This window comes from Narcine bancroftii, chromosome 3 (genome assembly GCF_036971445.1).
Source record: "Narcine bancroftii isolate sNarBan1 chromosome 3, sNarBan1.hap1, whole genome shotgun sequence".
In the NCBI taxonomy this organism is placed as follows: Eukaryota; Metazoa; Chordata; class Chondrichthyes; order Torpediniformes; family Narcinidae; genus Narcine; species Narcine bancroftii.
In genome coordinates, this window is record NC_091471.1 from 207920177 (window position 1) to 207942339 (window position 22163).

The 22163-nt window shown below is 39.2% G+C and overlaps 1 protein-coding gene across 3 annotated transcripts in view; it reads right to left on the reverse strand.

Moving 5' to 3' along the window:
* The window catches only part of lrba (LPS-responsive vesicle trafficking, beach and anchor containing), an 871588-nt gene that overhangs the window by 725446 nt on the left and 123979 nt on the right, over window positions 1-22163 (reverse strand). For 2 of the 3 annotated variants that reach the window (XM_069926437.1, XM_069926436.1), the window contains exons 12-13: window positions 20132-20284; window positions 3889-4057 (exon numbers count right to left, since the gene is read on the reverse strand). In XM_069926437.1, the coding sequence (XP_069782538.1) occupies window positions 3889-4057; window positions 20132-20284 (322 nt within the window). Of the gene's footprint in view, window positions 1-3888; window positions 4058-19524; window positions 19578-20131; window positions 20285-22163 lie in introns of those variants that run through there. The other variant, XM_069926438.1, reaches the window with a different exon arrangement.

A 22163-nucleotide genomic window follows, 5' to 3' on the forward strand; every position in this document is an offset into this window, starting at 1 on the left:
AGCATGGAAACAGGCTAATTTGGTCCTTCTAGTCCGCACTGATTCAAGTACCCTCCTCTAATCCCACTTACCAGCACTCTGCCCATATCTCTCCATCCCCCTCCAATCCATATACTTATCCAACACTTTATTAAATGACAAAATTGACCCTGCCTCCACCACCTTTCAAAGGAAGCCCATTCCACACAGTAACCACTCTCTGAGTAAAGTTCCCCCTCATGTTACTCCTAAACCTTTGCCCGTCAAGTCTCAACCCATGTCCTCTTGCATCCATCTCTCCTACTCTCAATGGGAAAAGCCTTTCCACATCAACTCTATCTATCCCTCTCATTATCTTAGACACCTCAAATTCTAAATACTTACACATCTCAAATTTTGTTATTTTCTCCATTTTTTCCTCATTAAATCCAAAGCTCCTCCTATTGATTTCTTTTTATATTTTCATGGCCCTCATCCTTCATCACGTAAACACAGATTGCACATTGACTGAGTTTGCACTTTCTTGAATTATCTCTTGTACTTTAACATGTACATCTCTAATGAGCATACAAGCTTCTTTGCCAGTCCTTCACATATTGTATTTACAAAATTATTTGCTGTGAGTGTTGAGACCTCTCCGACACCATACTTTGTATACAATAAATTGACACATGTAGCGGGGCGCGGAATGCGCCATGCCCACGGCCTACACTGCCAGCCGAGATGGGCTATGCCAGCGGCAGCCAATCGGTTAGAGCTAAAGAAGCAGCCACACGGGGATGAGAGGGGTTCACTGATTGGCTGCTCCTCGGATAGCAGTAAACAACCAATCCCAGGAAGTGGATCATAATGCCACCAGCCGGCTGGCTTGATGACGTCAAAGATGGGCTTCTGAGCCCTTAATAAGCAGAGCTGCCAGCACAATAAATCAGTGTTGAATTCACTCCCATAGAGTGCCTCTTCTTTGAGCCTAACCTCTCCAGCCATAGCAGTCGCTACAGTGGTGACCCCTGACTGGTCCAACCAGCATCGTGGACCTGAAGAATGATCAACCAGCCTGAAATCAATGCAGTCTCGTTGAAGCTGCCCAGCTTCTGGACATCACAGCCATGGGTGTGGTTCCAGCAAGCCAAGGCGCAGTTCGCCTTGCGGAACATCACCGCCAACAACACCTGCTTCTACTATGTGGTCGGTGCCCTCGAGCAGGACACGCATTATTGACTTCCTCCAGAAGCCTCTGGAACAAGTATCAGGCCATCAAGGAGCTACTAACCCAAGCTTTTAGGCTTTCACGGCACAAGCGTGCTGCTCGTCTGCTACACATGGTCAGTTTGGGGGACAGGGCCTCATCCACCCTCATAAGCAACATGCTCATCTTGAATGATGGCCATACCCCTTGCGGTCTATTCGAGCAAATGTTCCTGGAGAGGTTACCAGAAGACATCAGGCTACTCATAGCCAAAGAGGATTTTGCAGACCCCAGAAAGGTAACCGCCAGAGCCGACCTGTCCTGGGCAGCAAAAAGGGATGCCTGCATTTCATTAGACCACGTGACCTCTTCTTGTCAACATCGGCCTACCATGAGGCTGCTTGACAGACTGACTAGCAAGTCTGCCTCCAAGCCTGTAAACCCCAGTGAGTCATATTGCTTCTACCATCAGCGATGTGGTGCTGAGGCCCGCCGATGCCAATCACCCTGCAGGTTTCAGGGAAACGCCAATGCTGTCTATCATTTGTAGCTGCGGTGGCTGGCCTACACAACAGCCTTCTCCATGTCTGGGATACAGTGTCAGGCCAACGCTTCCTGGTTGTTACTGGGGCTGAGGTCAGCGTCCTCCCCCCCCCCCCCACCTCAAACGCAAGCCACCGGAAGGCAGGGCATGCGTTACAGGCTGCCAAAAATTTTTTGATACGGATTATGGCACCCGTACTATCCCCCTCCATTTAGGCAACCACCACTTCACTTGGCGACTTGTTTTAACAGAAGTCCACCAGCCTCTCCTGGGGGTGGACTTCCTGAGGGCCAACTCCTTACTAGTCGATGTCAAGAGTGCCGGCTAATACATGCAAAGACCTTTCAGACCCTTCCACTGGAAGGCACCAAATTGACATCACCCCACCTACTCTCGGCGGTAAGACCAAGCAATTAGTTCACCAAGATTGTAGCCGAGTTCCCCTCCATCGCAACGCCGCACTTTAACTCCATTGAGCCTGATCATGGGATAAGGCATCACATCCTCACTAAAGGACCCCACTTCACGCCAGAGCACGTCGCCTCCCGCCATATAAACTCAACCTCGCCAAGGAGGAGTTTTTTTTAAATGGAGGAACTCGGCATTGTCCACCACACCAACAGCCCCTGGGCCTTCCCTCTCCACATGGTCCTTAAGACATCAGGGGGTTGGAGACCATGCGGGGACTACTATGACTAAATAAAGCCATCATCCCCCATAATCAGGACTTTTCCGCAAATCTGCAAGGGCCACGGATATTTTCCAAAATTGACAATCCTTGGCTATCATCAGATCCCCGTCCACCCTAAGGATATCACAAAGACTGCCATTATTACGCCATTTGAGCTGCTTGAATTCCTCAGAATGCCATTCAGACTAAAAAATGCCGCACAGACCTTTCAAAGGCTTATGGATGCTGTGGACAGAGATTTGAAGTTTGTGTTCATCTACCTCAATGACATTCTGATTGCATGCCGAACATGCTGCTCACATCAGACAGTTTTGCCACAGGTTGAGTGAGTTTGGTCTGACAATTAATCCAGCAAAATGCCAATTCGGCAAAGACTCAATTGACTTTTTAGGTCACAGGATCAACTACCACGGGGCTAAACCACTACCCGACAAGATAGAGGCCATTCGAACATTCCCCAAGCCTACAACAGTAAGAGGACTGCAAGAGTTCGTCGGCATGGTGAATTTTTACCACAGATTCCTGCCAGGGGCAGCTCACACCATGAAACCTTTATTCTCCCTTATGACCGATATGAAGAAGGTGATTTCGTGGAATCAAGAAGCATCCGATGCTTTCCAAGCAACAAAAGATGCCTGGCTCATGCTACCTTCCTGATACTCCCTAAAGCTGAAGCAGATTGTAATGTCAAAGATGGGCTTCTGAGCCCTTAATAAGCAAAGCTGCCAGCACAATAAATCAGTGTTGAATTCACTCCCGTAGTGTGTGTCTCTTTTTTGAGCGTAACCTCTCCAGCAGTAGCAGCCGCTATACACAGTACATTGGATTTCAACTTTTCTTCCATTGTTTAAGTTGTTTCATTTCATCTCATGCTGTACCAAAAACCTTTTTCAATGTTTCCCATCATTTTCATATTAACAGTTCAGCTCAACTTTGATGGTCCACATTACTTTTAACTTCCAAGTTTTCTTTACTCTTCCTTTTTCCACAAACATAATATAAAATTCCATATTATGCCCATAATTTCTAAGATATTCATTTTACAGAATATGGTTTTTGGACAGATTTATGATCTAGACTAGAATGAATCCCAAATCAAAAGTTGAGATATCCCTACAGACTACCAAAAAAGTGTACAATTAAAATCAAGTTACTATCACATTAAAAAATGTACAACTTTGAACAGCCTTACTAAATAAAGAAGAGAATTAATCTTTACAAAATTCATTGTCATTTGCAAAAGTAATAGATTGTAATATTCTTGACATATATCATCTTATCAGCTCCCAAACAACTTTCTCCTTGCAGTGTAATAATTCCAGGTTGTATGTGTTCTGAACTCATTTGATAGATCTGTACAAGCATTGATGCAATTCAGACAGAAATGGATAGATTAGATGCACTATTTATTAGACAATGTATGAAGAATAAAATAAATTGGTACAAGCAAAATTACTTCATGATTTAATAGAGGTCTCATCTTACCTGAGGCTTTGGGAACAACTCCACTACGATCTTGCGGATTCACAACCCAGTAATAGAATTTCAGTGTGTGCATTATCTGTAACACAGTACCGACTCTTCGAACTGCATTATAAATAGTAGCAGTGCTGATAAACTCAGTGGACAAGTAAGTGTACAGTTGTAACTGGACCTGGAGTGAAACAAATAGGAAGAATAACTGAAAGAGTTATATTTAAACCCTATGACATAACATTCATAAATCAGGAAATGTGTCAACTTTGCCTGGATTGTAAATCTTTTTACTTAAAGTGAAAATGGTTTTAAAAAAATTCATGTAAGAGCCTCACAAAGCCTATATTAAGCTCACTGCACTTAAAGGAATAATATTCGGTTTTAAAATGAGGAAAACTTCAAAGACAGGAAACATCAAGTATTTAAAAACAACACAAGTAGGAATTTTGGAACAGAACAGTAGTGATGGGATCGATTTTTAAAATAACAGCGGGAGAAGTTCCAAGACTAATGTCTTAACAGGTAGATGATTGGCTGTTGTGCATTAAATATTTTATTTTTAAACGAGAACATAAAAACCAAGAGTATTGTGTTAAATTTATGTTTTTACCAATTATGTTATTTAAAAATGGCTGCACTTCATCATTGCTTGACCAGCTGCATTCCTCCAACATTTTTATTTCCCAGATTCCAGTGTTTGCAATCTCTTTCATCTTGATTAAATTTAAATTTAGACATTCAGCACAGTTACAGGCCCTTCTGGCCCACAAGCTCATGCCTCCCAAATACACTGTGATGGATATTTTATATTGTATATAGATATGTTTTAAAGGAAATCGATTGTGGGGGTTTAGAGTGTAGGTCGCAAACAAACAAACACTTCACAAAACAGATCTCATTTAAAATGCAAGAACTTTGCTGAACGTGAGTCATGCAGGCATTGACAGCCTTTGCAAAGACAATGAAACAATGAGACTGCTTTGCTAAGAAACTTCGAAAGCAGGTGTAAATGGGTTATTGTTTTGAAAGCAAGAGTTGAACAGGCTCAGAAGATTGGTTCCAGTGCTACAATCTGTCTGGTTGCAGTTTGCTGTTCTAAGAGGGACATGTGGTTTGCATACAGAGAGAGAACAAAGACAAGCAGGTTTTCTCTACGAGAGAGAGACTGATTTCTGCAGTGGCTTTTAGAGGCTGCAACAACATGCTGGCAGCTTGTTTAAATCCCATTTTGAAGACAGGTTGTGAGTTCTGAGTTCAGTCTGTTCAAAACCCTTGTGGTCCATACAAGAGGAAATGGCTGGCTAGAGTGTTTCACCTGAAATAAGGAGAAAAAAAAAGGATCTCTGTGGTGATCTGCAGAAGAAGTTATCACTTGGAAAACCCTGATTGGGCAAGCTTCTTAGACAAGATACTGAAGTGACTGATCAGAGGGAATCAGTTTGTGTGTGTCCAATGAGCAACAAATCTCTCTCTGAAACTGACAAGAACCTTCCTGAGCAGTAAGTAATTACCTTTAAGCACCAGAGCTTGGTGAAAATTCATAAATGTTAAATTCTTGCACAGTGTAAGAATTGCCTGATACCAGTGAACTTGGAGGAATGAGAAGTGAGATTAGACTGTGAATCAAAGAACTTTTCTGAACTTATACACATTACATACATGGGTGCTTAGAATTAGAAGGGGGTTAGGTTAGGTTAAGTTAATAGAAATAAGTTAAAGTTTGATCCTGTTTTTATGTTTAAAGAAAATTAAAAACTACTTTTGTTTAAGTAACCATTTGTCTTGGTAAATTTCTATTGCTGCTGGGTTTTGGGGTCCTCTGGGCCCGTAACACCCAATTAACCTACAACTCCCGTATGTTTTTTGAAGGGTGGGAGGAAACCGGAGCACCCAGAGGAAACCCAGGCAGACACAGGGAGAACATATAAACTCCTTAAACCCAGCACTGGATTTTCAAATCAAGATTGCTGGCGCTGTAATAGTATTGCGCTAACCACTATGGCAACTGTACCACCCAAAGTCCAACTCATCTCATTAAATAAATGTTTGTAATACAAACAAAGGCAGATTGTACATTTGTAGTGTAGTTTATTGATATTTATGGCTAGCAAGATGGTCCTGAGCCAACACTTCTGTGAGAAGATACTCCTTCAAAATATCTCAAGGTCAGTGTGTGGGAGGGAAAGTTTGAGACACACATATATGGATAAATGCTTACATAGTTTTATTCAGAATATAACCACAAACCAGGTAAAAAAAAAAACAGGTTTTTGTTAAACACAAGCATTACAAATGCTGGAATCTCGAACAAACACTAAGAAGCTTGAGGAACTCAGTAGGTCAAGCAGAATCCATGGATAAAATGTTTTTTTTGTCAGGACCATTTCTCAAGATGAAAATGGGAAGAGGAGATAGCAAGCATTAAAAAGGGGACAAAGATGTGATAGGATGCTGGATAAATGAAGGTGGGAGAAGGTGGAGAGACAAAGGAAGAGATTATCAGGGCATGTCATCAGTGGAAGGTTTGAGAGAAAATTTGGAACAGGAGCACGTAAAGGACAGATGGGGACAGTAGAACTAGATTGGGATGGGGAGGGTGGGGGAGCAGGCATAGGTAATCGAAATTTGGAAAATTCAACATCCATGCCATTTACTTTTCAACAACCAAGGCAAAATATCAAATGCTGTTCCTCAAAGTTAACACTTGGCTTCTTCCTGCCAATAGACAAGGCCAAGGACAGGGGAGGGGAATTAAAATGGCTCGCAAATGAGAGTTCCAGCTTGCAACCAAGGCCAGAGAGTCTGTGCTCAATGAAGCAGCCGTCCAATCTGTGCTTGGTCTCATCAACATAGACGCCACCAGAGCTTCTGTCCAATAGGTACAATATATTAAAAACAGATATGCTGGAAGAACTGAAAGGTAATAATCTCGAGATTGCTGCCTGTGCCATGGGCCAGTGAGGGAAGGAATAGAAAGTTGTAATAGATGAATATGTGGATAAAGACTTGGTGCAGAGGTTCAGATTTAAGGATCATTGGAATCTCTTCTGAGGAAGGTCTGACCTGTGCAAAAAGGATGGCCTGCATCTGAACTGGAGAGGGACCTATATGCTGCAGGTTTGCTAGAGTTGTTGGGTAAGGATTAAACTAGTTTGGCAGGGGAATGGGAATCTAAATGTGAGTGCAGAGAAAAGGAAAGAAGGTAGAAAGGATGATGCAATGTGTTGTAAGTTTGTGAAGAAGGACATGCAGAGGAGGAAGCATAAATGTGGTCAATTGGAGGGTTTAAAATGTGACTATTTCAATGCAAGGAATATTAGGTAAAGTTTACACCAAAGCCAAATTTGCTCAAAACCTTAAATAAAAAATCCCATTCTAACCTATCAAAAGCTTCTTTCTGCATCTAAAGCTACTATAACACAAATCTTTTTTTTCTTCAGTGCTAAATGCATTATACTTAATAACCTTACTATATTTTCCCAAGTTTGTCTATTTTTAACAAAACCTATCTGGTCCATATTTATCAAGATATTCATTAATCCTATTTGTTAATACTTTTGCTATAATTTTATAATCAACATTCAATAAAGATATAGGTCTATATGAAGCTGGTTTTAATGGATCTCTATCTTTTTTAGCAATAACTAATTATCACCATGGAAAAAGTTTCTGGAAGATAAGGCTGTTCAAATAATGGAATCAATAAATCTTTAATTATTTTATAAAATTCAACTGGGAACCCATCTTCTCCTGGAGATTTGTTATTTTGTAAACTATCAAGTGCACCACAAACCTCTTGTTCAATAAAAGGAGCATCTAAATCACCTTTACCTTCTTCAGTTAAATTTGGTAATACCAGTTGTGACAAATATTCATCTATAGCCTCCTCATCATGCAATGATTCAGATGTATATAACTTTTCATAAAATTCCTTAACTACATCATTTATTTTTTGTGGTTTACATGTCATTTCATTGTTCTGTTGTATTACATTAATTGTTCTAAAAGATTGTTCTGCTTTTAACTGCCAAGCTAGAACTTTATGTGATCATTCCCCTAGTTCATAATATTTCTGCTTTGACCGTAGTATAATTTTCTCTGTTCTATATGTTAACCTATAAATAGGATTAAGGCACTATATAGAAATCCTAAAGCTAAGGTAACAACAAACGGACAGTGTTAGATATGACACCATTAAGTGAACGTGATGACTTGTGGAACTGATCTATACTGAATGCTATGTAGTAATGCTTGTAGTATGTAATTAGTAAAGGATTGAGTTAGTTTGCATTGATGTTGTCACCGTCTTTGATTTACAATGGCGGGGGATCTCAAACATAACTGTGGCGATGAGGAAGCAAGAACTCACTCAACCGTTACACATTTATCAACTCTAACTACAGAAGACAGCAAAAAGCGGCAGCAGTTCTTTCAGCTCACTTTGACAGATTCAATGAACAAGAAGACACTTGGGAATCGTATGTAGAACATTTTGATAATCATTGTATTGTGCATGATATGACTGAAAATCCTCCACTGAATAAAAAAACAGGCATTGTTTTTAACCAGAATGGGAGGAGGCACCTATGAGCTCCTAAGATTGCTAACTAACCCATACATATGCTGAAATCTGCGAAGCTATCGGTCACCACCTTAGCCCCCGACCTCCAGAAAGACATAAATTTTACCGATGTAAACAACAGCATGAGAGTCTCCCAAATTTCATGGCTGTGTTATGTAAACTGTCTAGATACTGTGCATTTGGACAATTCAGAGACAGTGCATTAAGAGATCAATTAGTAATGGGTTTAGGTGAACAAACTACCCAGGAAAAACTAATTGCAACACAAAATATGACACTCGAACTAACATTAGACATTGCTACTGCTGCCAAGATAGCAGCAAGCAATGCAGATGTCTGCCAGACAGATTCTTCCCGCCAGGAACCTGCCCAATAAAAACATCACAGTCCCAATAATTGCTATTTCAAAAAAGCCAAATGCCACATATGCAGTGAGAAGGGGCACATCAAAGCAAGATGCCCAATGATTAAACTAAAGAAAGATTACCAGCCAGGTTCCAGAAAAATACAATTTGTACAAGAGACAGGAGAAAGCCCAGACACTGAAAACACGGATACCAATGAATCAGAAGAGGAACCAAACAAAAGTAAACATGTTATACAAGTAATCCACATCCATGGACTGGGCCACAAAGAGCCGAATTTTTACATCCATGTCTACATTCACAACTAACTGATACGGATAGAACTAGATCCGGGAGCAGCAGTTTCCCTAATGCCGCATGCAAAGATGCTCCAAATGGACAACATCTTAAAAACTGTTCCGGGGGAAAAAATACAAGTTTTTGGAAAGTGCAATGTACACATTAAGTACAAGGATCAATCCAACCAGTGGCCCTCTATATCGTGGACACCGAGGGGCCAGCATTGCTTGGTCACAATTGGTTAAGCAACCTTCAGGTGGATTGGCAAGAAATAGGGAAGATAATCAGCCAAAAGAACAAAGTAAAGCAGGATGAACACCTGCAGCAAACCACAGACCCCAAACTAGTTCCAATTTTAAAACGTTACGGTACTGTATTTGAAGATGGTTGAGGAAAAATTCGTGGGGAACAATCCAAACTACACTTGAAACCCAAAGCAGAACCCAAATTTTGCAAACCCAGAGCCATACCTTTTGCAATAAAGGGAAAAATTGAATAGGAACTTAATAGACTGCAGAAAGAAGGGATATTAGAAAAAAATCCAGTACTCCAATTGGGCAACCCCAAGACAAATGGAGAAATATGTATCTGTGGTGATTACAAAGTGACCATCAATCAAGCACTACAAATTCCAGAACACCCCATTCCAAAGGCTGAAGAACTATTCCAAACATTAACCAGGAGACAAAAGTTCACTAAACTGCACCTGTCCCAGTCCTATCAACAGGTGGAGTTAGACTACAGCTCCCAGAAATATGTAACCATGAACACACATTTGGGATTATTTACATATGCCGTATGGAACATCAGCAGCACCAGCCATATTCCAAGCAATTATGGACAAGTTACTGCAAGGACTCAATGTAGGCTGCTACTTAGATGACATCATCATTACTGGAAGGGATGGCATCGAACATCTAACCACCCCAGACATTGTTCTAAATTGACTACAGCAGGCAAACGTCTGACTATGAAAAAACCTATTTAGGTTTCACCACCAATAAAGAAGGGGTACAAATGGGCAAAAAGGGTACAGAAGCTGTACAGAATGCTCTCTACCTAACCAAAACAGAACTACAATCATTTCTGGGTCTAGTAAACCATTATCACTGACACATCCCAAACATGTCTATGTTGTGTAATTCCCTGAATGAACTACTTAAGAAGAATCAGAAATGGTACTGGAACACAGAAACCAAACAAGCTGTTGATGAACTAAAAACAATTTTAACAAGCAATATCCATGTCTTAATTCATTCAATCCTGACAACTAACACCGGCAGTAGACGCGCCGCTCGTGGGATTGGGTGCCGTACTGTCAGAGAAAACTGAAAAGGGAGAGCAAGCTGTGGCATACATTCCCGATCACTAATTGTTTGTGAGTGGAACTATACTCAATTGGAAAGAGAAGGACTAGCCATCATCTTCGGGGTAAAAAGATTTCACCAAGACCTGTACGAACGCAAGTTTACATTGGTGACAGACAATAATCAACTGTCTAATATTGGGATCAAAAAAAAGAATACCGATGGTGGCGGTAGCCTGAATTCAAAGCTGGGCGATGCTATTGGCAGCATACAATGTTGATTTAAAACACAAACCAGCGCTACAGAATAACCACACAGATGCCTTCTCCCGCTTACCACTCCCAGAAACATTTGTAAAATGGACATCAGAAGCAACATAAATAAATCAAAGCCAACTGAATCAATTTCCGATAACAGCAAAGGGGATCAGTAAGGAAACCCAGAAAGATATAATATTGTCCAGAGTATTCAATTTCACAAACAAAGGCTGGCTAGAAGATCAGGAAATGTCAGAAGAAATGAAACCCCATTGCACCAGACATGGTGACTGTCCATCGAAGAAGGATGCCTACTATGGGGAACCTGGACCATCATTCCCAAAAAGTGGCAGCAAGATGTCTTGGCAGAACTACACAATAACCACTGAGGGATAGTGCGTATGAAAGCAGTAGAGAGGATGCACATCTGGTGGCCTTCCACAGCGGAAGTTAACGAGCACACAGTCAAAAGGTGCAGTACAGGCCAGGAGGCACAACCCAAAGGACCTCAGGCTGAAGCAAACCCATGGAAATGGCCATCACAACCATGGCATCATATCCACATAGACTGTGGGGCCATTCATGGGAAAGAATTTCCTGATAGTAGTTGACGCGCACTCAAAATGGCCAATTGCAATCCGCATGGAAAAAGCAACTGCGGGTCAGACTATTGAAAAACTCAGAGAAGTTTTAACATCATATGGATTACCCATGGAACTCATCTCCGACAACTACCCGCAATTGGTATCAGCAGAATTTAAAGATTTCATGCACAACAATAACATTCGCCACATATTATCTGCACCATACCATCCCAGTACAAATGTAGAAGCAGAACGTTTCATACAAACTTTCAAGAAAATCATGAAAATGAGACAAAATTCCGGCTCGTCATTGTCCCTGAAAATCGCCAATTTCCTGCTGAGTTACCAGAATACACCACACTCAAGCACCAAAAGAACACCAGTAGAGCTGATGTTCAGATGAAATCTAAGGACCAGACTGTCGGCAATACGTCCAAATATTAGCCTCAGACTGCCACAGACAATTTCCGCTAAGAGAGATCCGAGATCAAATGAAGTGGAGGAACCAGTGTTGGTGCAAGACTACCGCATCCACAAAGCTCCATAGGTGTGGGGAGTAGTCCTGAAAACACTCACGCTATTCTCGTATCACATCCCAATGGGGGACAATGATATGGAAAAGACACATCAACCAACTAAGACCAGTGGATGATGCAATGACACCCAAAGCTGGAAAGGATAGTGTGTTCAGTCAGGGGCCGACCCAGCTACCAGAAGCACCTCCACCACATGTCAACTGACACGGAGAAGGACCGAGACCACTGATCAAGGAGATACCATCAAGAAGGGCACCTGAAACCAAAGACCAGGCGAACAGCCCACTGGATCTTCGCACCCTAACTCCAAAAAGACCGCCAAGATCATCTTCTCCACCGCCAAGTTATATCCTGACCAATGAACCGGAACAGATCATGCCTAGAACTTCTTTACAACAAAGTACCCCAACCAATACCATCCCTCTCCATAGATCCAAATGAACCACACACCTACCTAAAAGTTTCAAAGATTATGTATGCTGGGTGGGGGAGGGGGAAGAGTGTTGGATATGACACCATTACGTGAATGTGATGAAGTAGGGAACTTATTAATATGAATGCTTCGTAGTAATGTTTGTAGTAGGTAATTATTAAAGCATTGAGTTAGTCTGCACTGACATTGTGGCTGTCTTTGATTTACAACAGGGGTGGGCCTCAAACATAACAGACAGATATTTCAATCTTTTAATTTAAATAGATCTAGTAGGCAGGGATATCCTTTATTTACTTTACTTTAGCTATTGACCCACTTGCACAAAAAATTCGAGATGACTGACAGTTGAAAGGGTGTGAAATAAATCAGACTGAACATAAAATTAATTTATTTGCTGACCATGTATTAGTTTAACTCAACCACAATTATCATTACCAAAACTTTATAGTCAGTTGTTAGAATAGGGGAAAATCTCAGGGTATAAAATAAACTGGGATAAAAATGAAGTAATGGAATTGGTTCAAGGAGATTCTTCACAATGTTGACAAGAAGTTCAATTTAAATGGTCAGATAAGATTAAATACTTAGGTATACGTATTGATAATAATTTGAAAAATTTATATAAATTAAATTATATCCCAATATTTAAGAAGTAGATGAAGATTGAAAGAAATGGGTAAATTTGCCTATTATGTTAATTGGAAGAGTTAATTGTTTTAAAATGTCTATTTTAAACTTGACCCATTTCTATACCCCAAAGATTTTTTCAAGATTTAAATAAACAAGTAATTTCTTTGAAAAGGAAAAATGGTACGAAAGTCATTAGAAAAGTTAACATAGAAATATGAACAAGGAGGACTACAAATTTCTAATTTTAAGAAGTATTATAAGGCAGCACAATTAAGATATTTAGACTCCCTGTTTGTAAAAATTAAACCATCATTGGTAGAAATTGAATTAAACAAGATAGGAGAAATTATACCAGAGGAGTTTATTTATAAATAGGAGCCAAAATTAATAACAAGATAAGATGCTCCGATATTAAAACATTAGCTTAACTTCTGAAATAAAGTTAGAAATTGATGGAAATCTTCTTTAACTAAAAAAACCATTAATTAATCCTTTATTAATTTTTTAAAAAGATAATTTTTTAAAATATTTGGAACAATAAAAAATTTCAAAATTGGGAAATTGTTATAATGACTTTTGATCAATTAAAAATCAAGTTTGATATTCCTCGTAATACGTTATTTTATTATTTTCAGCTAAGAGCCTATTTAAGAGAGAAATTATGATCTGATATGGTTTTAAAAGATCTTTCAAATTTGGAGAAAATTATAGTTGATGAAATGACTTAAAAATTTATTTCAATTGTGTATATTTTGTTACAAGAACAAAGTAGGTTTGTTTAATTCAAAAGAAAGATGGGAACAAGATCGAGACAAAATAATAGATCAGCAGGATTGGCAAAATCTAAGCAAAGAAGTTATGTCTAATACTATTAATGTGAGATATAGATTACTTCATTATAATTTTGTACATCAATTGTATCACACCTCAGAAATTGAATTGATGGAGATCAAATTTATCGGATCAATGTTTTAGATGTGGAAAAAAAATTGGAACCTTTTTCATTCCACATGGTCTTGTTCAAAGGTTAATACTTTTTGGGGCTCTGTTGGTATGTTTTTACAATGAATAAATGGTGTGACTTTTCCGTAAAACCTGAATTGTTGTTAGGAAATTTTGAAAGTGTTACTCCTAAATTATTTTTGTCAGATTCTCAATTAAAATTTAAGTTAGCCTTAAACAAAGAAATGTATTGCTGTACCATGTAAATCTGATGTTTCATTAACATTAGAAAGATGGCATGCCGAAATTCAAAGTTGTATTACTTTAGAAAAAACTACTTATAATTTAAAAGGTAAATATTCCTTATTTCTATAAATTTGGAGCCCATGTTTGAGAATTATGAGATAAAAATAATTATTTTATTTTCTTAATCCTCCTGAACAGTGAAGTTTTCCGTGAATGAATAATAATTTAATGATGTTTTTGGGATCCCTGAGTGTCATTTGATGCAATCCAAATCAAAATGCAGTAATGTTATTATGACATTCTCCAAATGCGTATAATCCTGTCCTTAAGAATCCTCTCCAATAGTTTGCACACCCAGTCATCTATAATTCTCAGGGTTCTAAGGGACCACATTTGCAATTCTCCAATCCTCTGGCACATAGTGTTGAGGGTTGTCGCAAGTTACAAAATGATACAGACAGAATGTAGAGTTGGGCTGAAAGGTGGCAGATGGAGTTCAATCCAGATTATTGAGAGGTGATGCATTTTGGAAGGTCAAACCTCAAGGGTTAAAGGTAGGATGCTTAACAGAGTGAACGAACTGAGGGACATTGGGTCCAAATCCATACATCTCTCAAAGTTTCCACACAGGTTGATACTATAGTTAAGATTACCTATGGGATGTTGGGCTTCAAAAGTCAGGGGATTGAACTCAAGAGTTGATAGATCATGTTGCAACACTACAAATGTCAGGTGATACCACATTTAGAATAATGTGTTCAGTTCTGGTCACTTCATTATAGGAAGGATGTGGAAGCTATGAAGAGGGTAGAAAGGAGAATTACCAGGATGTTGCCTGGATTGGAAAATAAGTCATATGAGGCAACAAACACAGAGCCAAGTCTTTGCTCTCTGAAGAAGGATGAGAGTTAACTTAATAAATGTTCACAAGATTCTGAGAGACAAACATAAGGTGGATAACCAGCACCTTTTTTCCCCACGCCGGGAATAGCAAAGACCAAAGGACATCAGTACAAAGTGAAAGGCAGAACGTTTAGGGGAGACATCAGGGTAAGTTTTTTTTTAAAAAACAGAGTTGTAGGTTCCTGGAATGCATTGCCAGGGGTGGTGGTTGAGGCTGAAACATTAGGGGCATTTAAGACTCTTAGACAGGCATATAGATGAAAGAAAAATAAAGGGTTATGAGGTAGGAAGGATTTAGGTTTTTTTTTGGTAGGACTATATAGGTCGGCACAGCATTAAGGGCTGAGGGGCTTCTACTGTGTTGTAATGTTCTATGTTCTAACTCAACCAATCAAAGAACAACTGTGACAAGAGAAATTAGTCAACACTCCAGGTTGAAGACCCTTCATCAGAACTTTGACCCGATGCATTGTCTGGTTTCTCTTTACACAAATGTTGCTTGACTTGGCTGAGTTCTTCCAGCATTCATGTTTTTGTTTCAACGTCCAGCATCTGTAGTTTTGTTTTCCAATCCTTATCTGTGGAGATAAGCTACAAGGTAAACATCCACAACACCCAAGCAAGGCTCAGTGAATCACTTTCCCTTAACCCCTTTCCTCCTTCTGCAGAAGCCTGATGAAATTTGGCATGTCATCAGTATCCCTTAACTACTTTTACCAGTGCACCATCGTGTCAGAATGCATCACAACATGGTACAGGAACTATTTCACCCAACTCCAAAAGAAATTGCAAAGAATTGTGAACATGGCTCAGGCTATTATACATACACCCCTCTCCTTCCTTCCATGGACACTATCGTTAACTTCTGTTGCCTTGGAAAAGCACTCATATCTTAAAAGACTCATGCAACTCTGCCCAGACTCTCTTAACACCACACCTCAACCCTCAAACCCCTATCAGGAAGAAAATTCACAAGTGTGAGACTACACGCCACCAGATCCAAGGACATTTTCTTTCCTGTCATTAGTAGACTCTTGAATGAACTCCCAAATAGCAAGATTTTGTTGCCTTTGCTTCATGCCAACTTATCTCTCTTTCTACTGTACATTCTATGCTTTAGTTGTTGTAATAAGTATATGTCCAGTGGTTTGCTAACAAAACAAGCTCATGTTACAATAAACCTGTTCTTGACTTGAACTTCAAGTTTTATTTCCACAAGCCTCATGTTGCCTTCTATGTATCATTCAAATCAAAGTTTGCAACTTCATTTCAACTTCCAGGCTTAAAATCTACCCAACACATTTAACTTGCAATCTATCTGTCCTATTCAGAAGTTACAGATCACCTGAAAAAAGGCAGATGATGAGAAATGAGGCAAATCAAATTTGATCCAGAGAAGTGCAACAAGGTGAAGGGAGAAACAATAAATGGAAGAATATAAAAGATCTAAAGCAGAAATATGATTTGTCAAATAGAACCTTCCACTGCTTTCTTGAATTAAGATCCCTCTTGTGAGAAAGAAGGGGTCCCACATTGGTCCTGCCTTCAAGTAATGAAGTGGAAGTGATGCTTAGGCTAGGAAATACACCTGAATTTATAACTAGGATATATTTTGTTCTCCAAGGAGAAAGTGCTATGCCAGACCAACAAAGGTTGAGAGAGAGGTGGGAGTCGGACCTGGATGTTAATAATACCAGAGGAGTATTGGTCTGATTGGTTTTTGGATTAACAATCAATGTGAGATATGGGCTAGTTCAATACAAATTGTTTACATCATATCTAGCATCACAAAAACTGCATAAATCAAAATCTGAAATATCCAAAATGTGCTTCAGATGTGGCATTGAAATTGGAACCTTTTAACATTCTACCCGGTCGTATGCAAAGGTAAGACCATTCTGGTATGGTATCGCCGAAACACTAACAAGAGTAACAGGAGTGACTTTCCAATATCACCCAGAGCTGTACCTTCTGGGCAACCTTATGAACATGAGCTATAAACTGACTAAATTTCAAATTCACTTTGTTAAAGTAGCTCTGGCTGTGCCAATCATGTGGAAATCCAACTCTCCCCTTCTTACTGTTCAATGGGCCGCAAAATTACGTAGTTGTTTACCCATGGTGAAAATTTCTTACAACTTAAAGAATAAATATGACATTCATTAAGATATGGCAACCGTACTTGGATTATGTAGGGGTCCAATTATAAATTTGACCCTTCAATGTATGTAACAATGTAATATCCCCAAAAAGGAATTATGAAAATTAGAGCTCTGACAGTACATGAAGTTATATTTCTGTATTTGTGGGGTGTGGGGGGGGGGGGGGTGTGAATTTTGTAGATATTTAATATATTTGATGCATATAAAAGTTTAATCATTGTGTGAATGTATTTATAACATAACATAACATAACAATTACAGCACGGAAACAGGCCATTAGGCCCTTCTAGTCCGCACCGAACCAAACACCCCTTTCTAGTCCCATCTCCCTGCACAATGCCCATAACCCTCCATCTTCTTCTCATCCATAGACCTGTCCAACCTTTTCTTAAATAATACAATTGACTCCGCCGCCACTATTTCTCCCGGAAGATCATTCCACACGGCTACCACTCTCTGAGTAAAGAAGTTCCCCCTCATGTTACCTCTAAACCTCTGCCCCTTAATTCTTAACTCATGTCCTCTTGTTTTAATCTTTCCTCCTCTTAACGGAAATAGTCTATCCACATCCACTCTGTCTATCCCTTTCATAATCTTAAATACTTCTATCAAATCCCCTCTCAACCTTCTACGCTCCAAAGAATAAAGACCTAATCTGTCCAATCTCTCCCTATACTCTAGATGCTTAAACCCAGGTAACATTCTGGTCAACCTTCTCTGCACTCTCTCCACTCTGTATATATCCTTCCTATAATTAGGCGACCAGAACTGCACACAGAACTCCAAATTAGGCCGCACCAACGTCTTATACAATCTCAACATCACCTCCCAACTCCTATATTCCATGCAATGATTGATAAAGGCAAGCATACTAAAAGCCTTCTTCACCACCCTATTCACGTGAGTTTCTACCTTCAGGGAACGATGTACCGTCACTCCTAAATCTTTCTGCTCTTCTGTATTCCTCAATGCTCTCCCATTTACCACGTATGTCCTATTCTGATTCTTCTTACCAAAATGAAGCACCTCACACTTATCAGCATTAAATTCCATCTGCCATTTTTCAGCCCACTTTTCTAAGCAGCCCAAATCCCTCTGCAATCCTTGATTGGAAAATTAAAAATAAAATATCTCCCAAAAAATGGTGTTGCAGCAGAAGAATGTCATTATGTGTACGCACAGATCCTTCACAGTAATAGGACATTGTTAGTTGCAATGGCATTTATGAGCAAAAGCATAAAATAGTTTATCCATGAGGTTATGCTGGAATTGCATAAACATTCATTATTTGAGTACCACAGAGTTCTGGTTAACTCCAGGAAACCTACAATTTCTGCAGTGAGTGAGAGGTTTGCAAGGATGTGTCAAGTTTGGAAAATATTAGCAATGCAGGAAGACAGGGGCTTCCTTCTTTAGTATAGAAGTTGGGTAGATTTAATTGAAATGCATAGCTACAAGAAAGGTTACATGAAATAGGCAAGAAGGACCCATTTCCGTTCAAAGGAGGACCAAAAACCAGGAACACTGCTTTCCAGTGATTTTCCTGTTCTCTGTCATAATTAGACCTCTGAGAATTCCAAAGGAAAACAACTTTCCAGGACAAAAGAAAGCCTTTGCTTAATACCTATGAGCTAATCATCACTCCTCATCACCCCTTGGACAAAAATTCTTTTGATCAGCCTGCCACATGGAATTTCTTTGAAAGCCTAACAAAATCCATGGTCAGTATCATTGCCATCACAACCGTTCTTGAACTCCTCAAAAACAAAACTCATTCACCTTCCCTTCACAAAACAAAAATCAGCAAATCTTCGATATCTGTGTTTCATTATGAAGTGTATACTGCTGTTCACAATTGATTCCAATAATGTGCCTGCCACGAAAGTTAAGAATTGGTGTCTAATTCCAAGATTTATTCCTCCTTTTTAAACAGAGTCCACTGATCTTATACTATTCCTGTAGCCAGGGACGACTGGAGAATGATGATCCCAGTCTGCATTATTTATCTACACCCTTGTCAACTTTTACCACTAGGGGTACATTTCATCCAGGTACAGCAATGCTTCAAGTCAAATAACTCAAGTCACATGATACATGGAGTTTATGCCAGCTCTCAGAGTAATCCTAATCAATCCTATTTCTCAACTAACTTTCCATTATCTGATCCTTCCTCACAAGCCCATCAAATCCTCCATGATTCTACTACCCATCTACACAAGGGTAGAAGCCATTCAATTATTATTTTGACATGGCTAAATCTTGAAGGACTTGGAAGAAACTCGTGCAATCACAGGAAGACCACACAGTTAGAACGCAAGGTTAAAGCTGAACCTGGTCACGAGAGCCTTCAAGGCAGCAGTGCCAACCAGCGCGCACTGTCAAACCCCCAAAGAAATGCCAGGTAAGTATTGGAATTAACCTTAAGGTCCAGATTTGAATTTTGGAAATGGGCAAGGTAGCCACACTTCAGTCCCTTCTGAAAGAAATTACAAAGTAGTCATTTCAACACAGTTCATTTTTGTAGTGGATAATATAAATTGCACATCTGAACAATGACACTATTTCAAAGGATAAAAATAAACCATCACAGCAAAGGATTAATGCTTCTAATAATAAAATATACCTTTGTTAATAATCAAAATTATGTTCCTTACTATCCAAATTACAAACAACAGTTGTTGAATGTTTTTTAAAAAAACACAAATTTCACTCATAAACGTACTCAATTTGTCTAATACACATAGTGTTAACTTATTTTCGTTAACATAAATTGAAGTAAAAATAATGTTTGTCAAAAAGGTCAATTCAATATTACATCTTAAAAATCCATCAATTTTATTTCTTCCATTAATTTCTCATATGTTGGCACACAATTCAGATATAGGAAAAACCATTTGCTTTTAACACTTTTGAACATTGATATTGTGAGTGATATTCAGCTAAATGTTCAAAGCTGCATAAAACTAAAACTTCAACATTAAATTCTCTAAATGTAAGAAATAATCCAAAGAAGTGTGAATGTTCACCTTGGCTGGAGCATGGATCCATAGAGCCGGATTCAGAAGAATGTGATCACACAGTTGTTTAAGAAGAGGGCCACCATTCTGCAAGTTACTCAGATATTTGGCAAAAGCCAAACACAGTTCCAATACATCTCTGGTAATATGAACTTTGGAAGACTACAAGAAAAGCACCATTTCAGATATTGAAATATCAAATTTAAATAATGTAAGCACACAAATGCATTCCCATAAAGAACAGATATTTACATTTATTAACAAAGAATTAAGTGAGGCATCAGCACCAAAAAATTATACCATATTATTTACCTTGAAACCACAAACTATACTTCTGCAGACGCATTTGTTACATGCAATTCACAAAACATTTGTTAATCCTCCTTGAACAGCTATGAATTTACCAGTTTCTGGAATAATGTTTCAGAAAAATGAGCACAAAAGTCATACATTCGAAACATCTCTCCTTGAAATAATTATAATTTTTTTCCTACTCCTTAATCTGATGGATCCAGAGGGGTAGCCAAACTGTGCAAGCCATACGAGACTGTTTGATATATAATATGCGGTTTGCGGCAATATGTTGGTTGAGACAGGAATCATGTGAGTTGGTAGTTTTAGTGGACATGGCTTACGAATGAAAATTATTGGAATATATAGTCGACCTCCCAAATTTTGGCCATGGCCACCGACCCTCTGGAGCCACTGACGACTTGACCACGGTCCGTCCAGAGCTCCCAATGCCTCAACCGCAGACTTTCACCTAGGCCCAAGCCACCCTCCTACCTGAGCTCCTGATGCTCTGATCAGGGACTCTCACCTAGACCCCAGCTGCCCACCCATCCGAGCTCCCATTACCCCGACCGCAGACTCTTGCCCAGGCCCTGGCCATCCAAGCTCCTGATGCCTTGAACACAGTATGTGTACTTTTTGATTATTGAAGCTAATACAAATTAGCAGTTTAAAAACTACATACAAGAAAAAAATATTACCACATACATGTATTTTTATATAATTTTATAATTCACAAAATGGCATTTGGGAGACTTCCTTTATGAGTAAAAACATTTATGTAATATTTTTTCATTTCTTCCGGCTCTCAAACATCAGAAGTTTATCATATGTGGTTCTTATGTTAAGCAAATTTGGCCACCTCTGCTAGAGACATTGCAACACATCAGACAAGTCTGCATACAAGTTGATCATTAAGTTACAATTTTAAATTTGAAGAATTCAAAATATGCAAAGTGAAAATTAGTTCTAAACAATTAGTAATTAAATAGTAAAGTAGAATACATTACTAACCAGTTCCTGTCCTCGGTGACAACTGAAGTTTAATTTTTTTTAAATTTAGACATACAGCACTGTAACAAGCCAATTCGGCCCTATGAGTCCATGCTGCCCAATTTACACCCCATTAACCTACACCCCGGAGGTTAACCAGAGCGCCCAGAGAAAACTCACGCATACATGGGAAGAACATACTAGTACCTTACAGCCAGCATGGGATTCGAACCATGGTCCGGTCCCGATCGCTGACGCTGTAAAGGCATGTGCTAACAGCTACACCCACCATGCCACCCCTTTATCACTCATGACATGCAACACATTTCATTCTTGACATTCAATGGACTTCAATTTTTAGCCCAACCACTAGATGGGGTATCCGACCAAGGAAGAAAATATGGCTAAATACAGTAAACTGTCCATTTATGCCACAGCTTAAAGCTAACCTTTTAAATGGAAAGGTCAGAAGAACATAATAGAAGTAGACTAACAAGCCCCTCAAACATGCCTGCCATTCATTATGACAATGGCTGATCTATACTGCCTTTTTCTTCTGTACCAGTTGCACATGGCCTTTAGTTCCTCGATCTTTCAAAATCTCCATTATTCATAATTCAAGCAACCGGCAACCCAAGTAAACAGAACAAAAATCATGGAAACAAACAAATATATCAATTGAAATAAATAAAATTTCAAATAAAAATTTTAAATTGCAAAAATAAATGTTCTCCAAAGCAAGATGGGAACAAACATT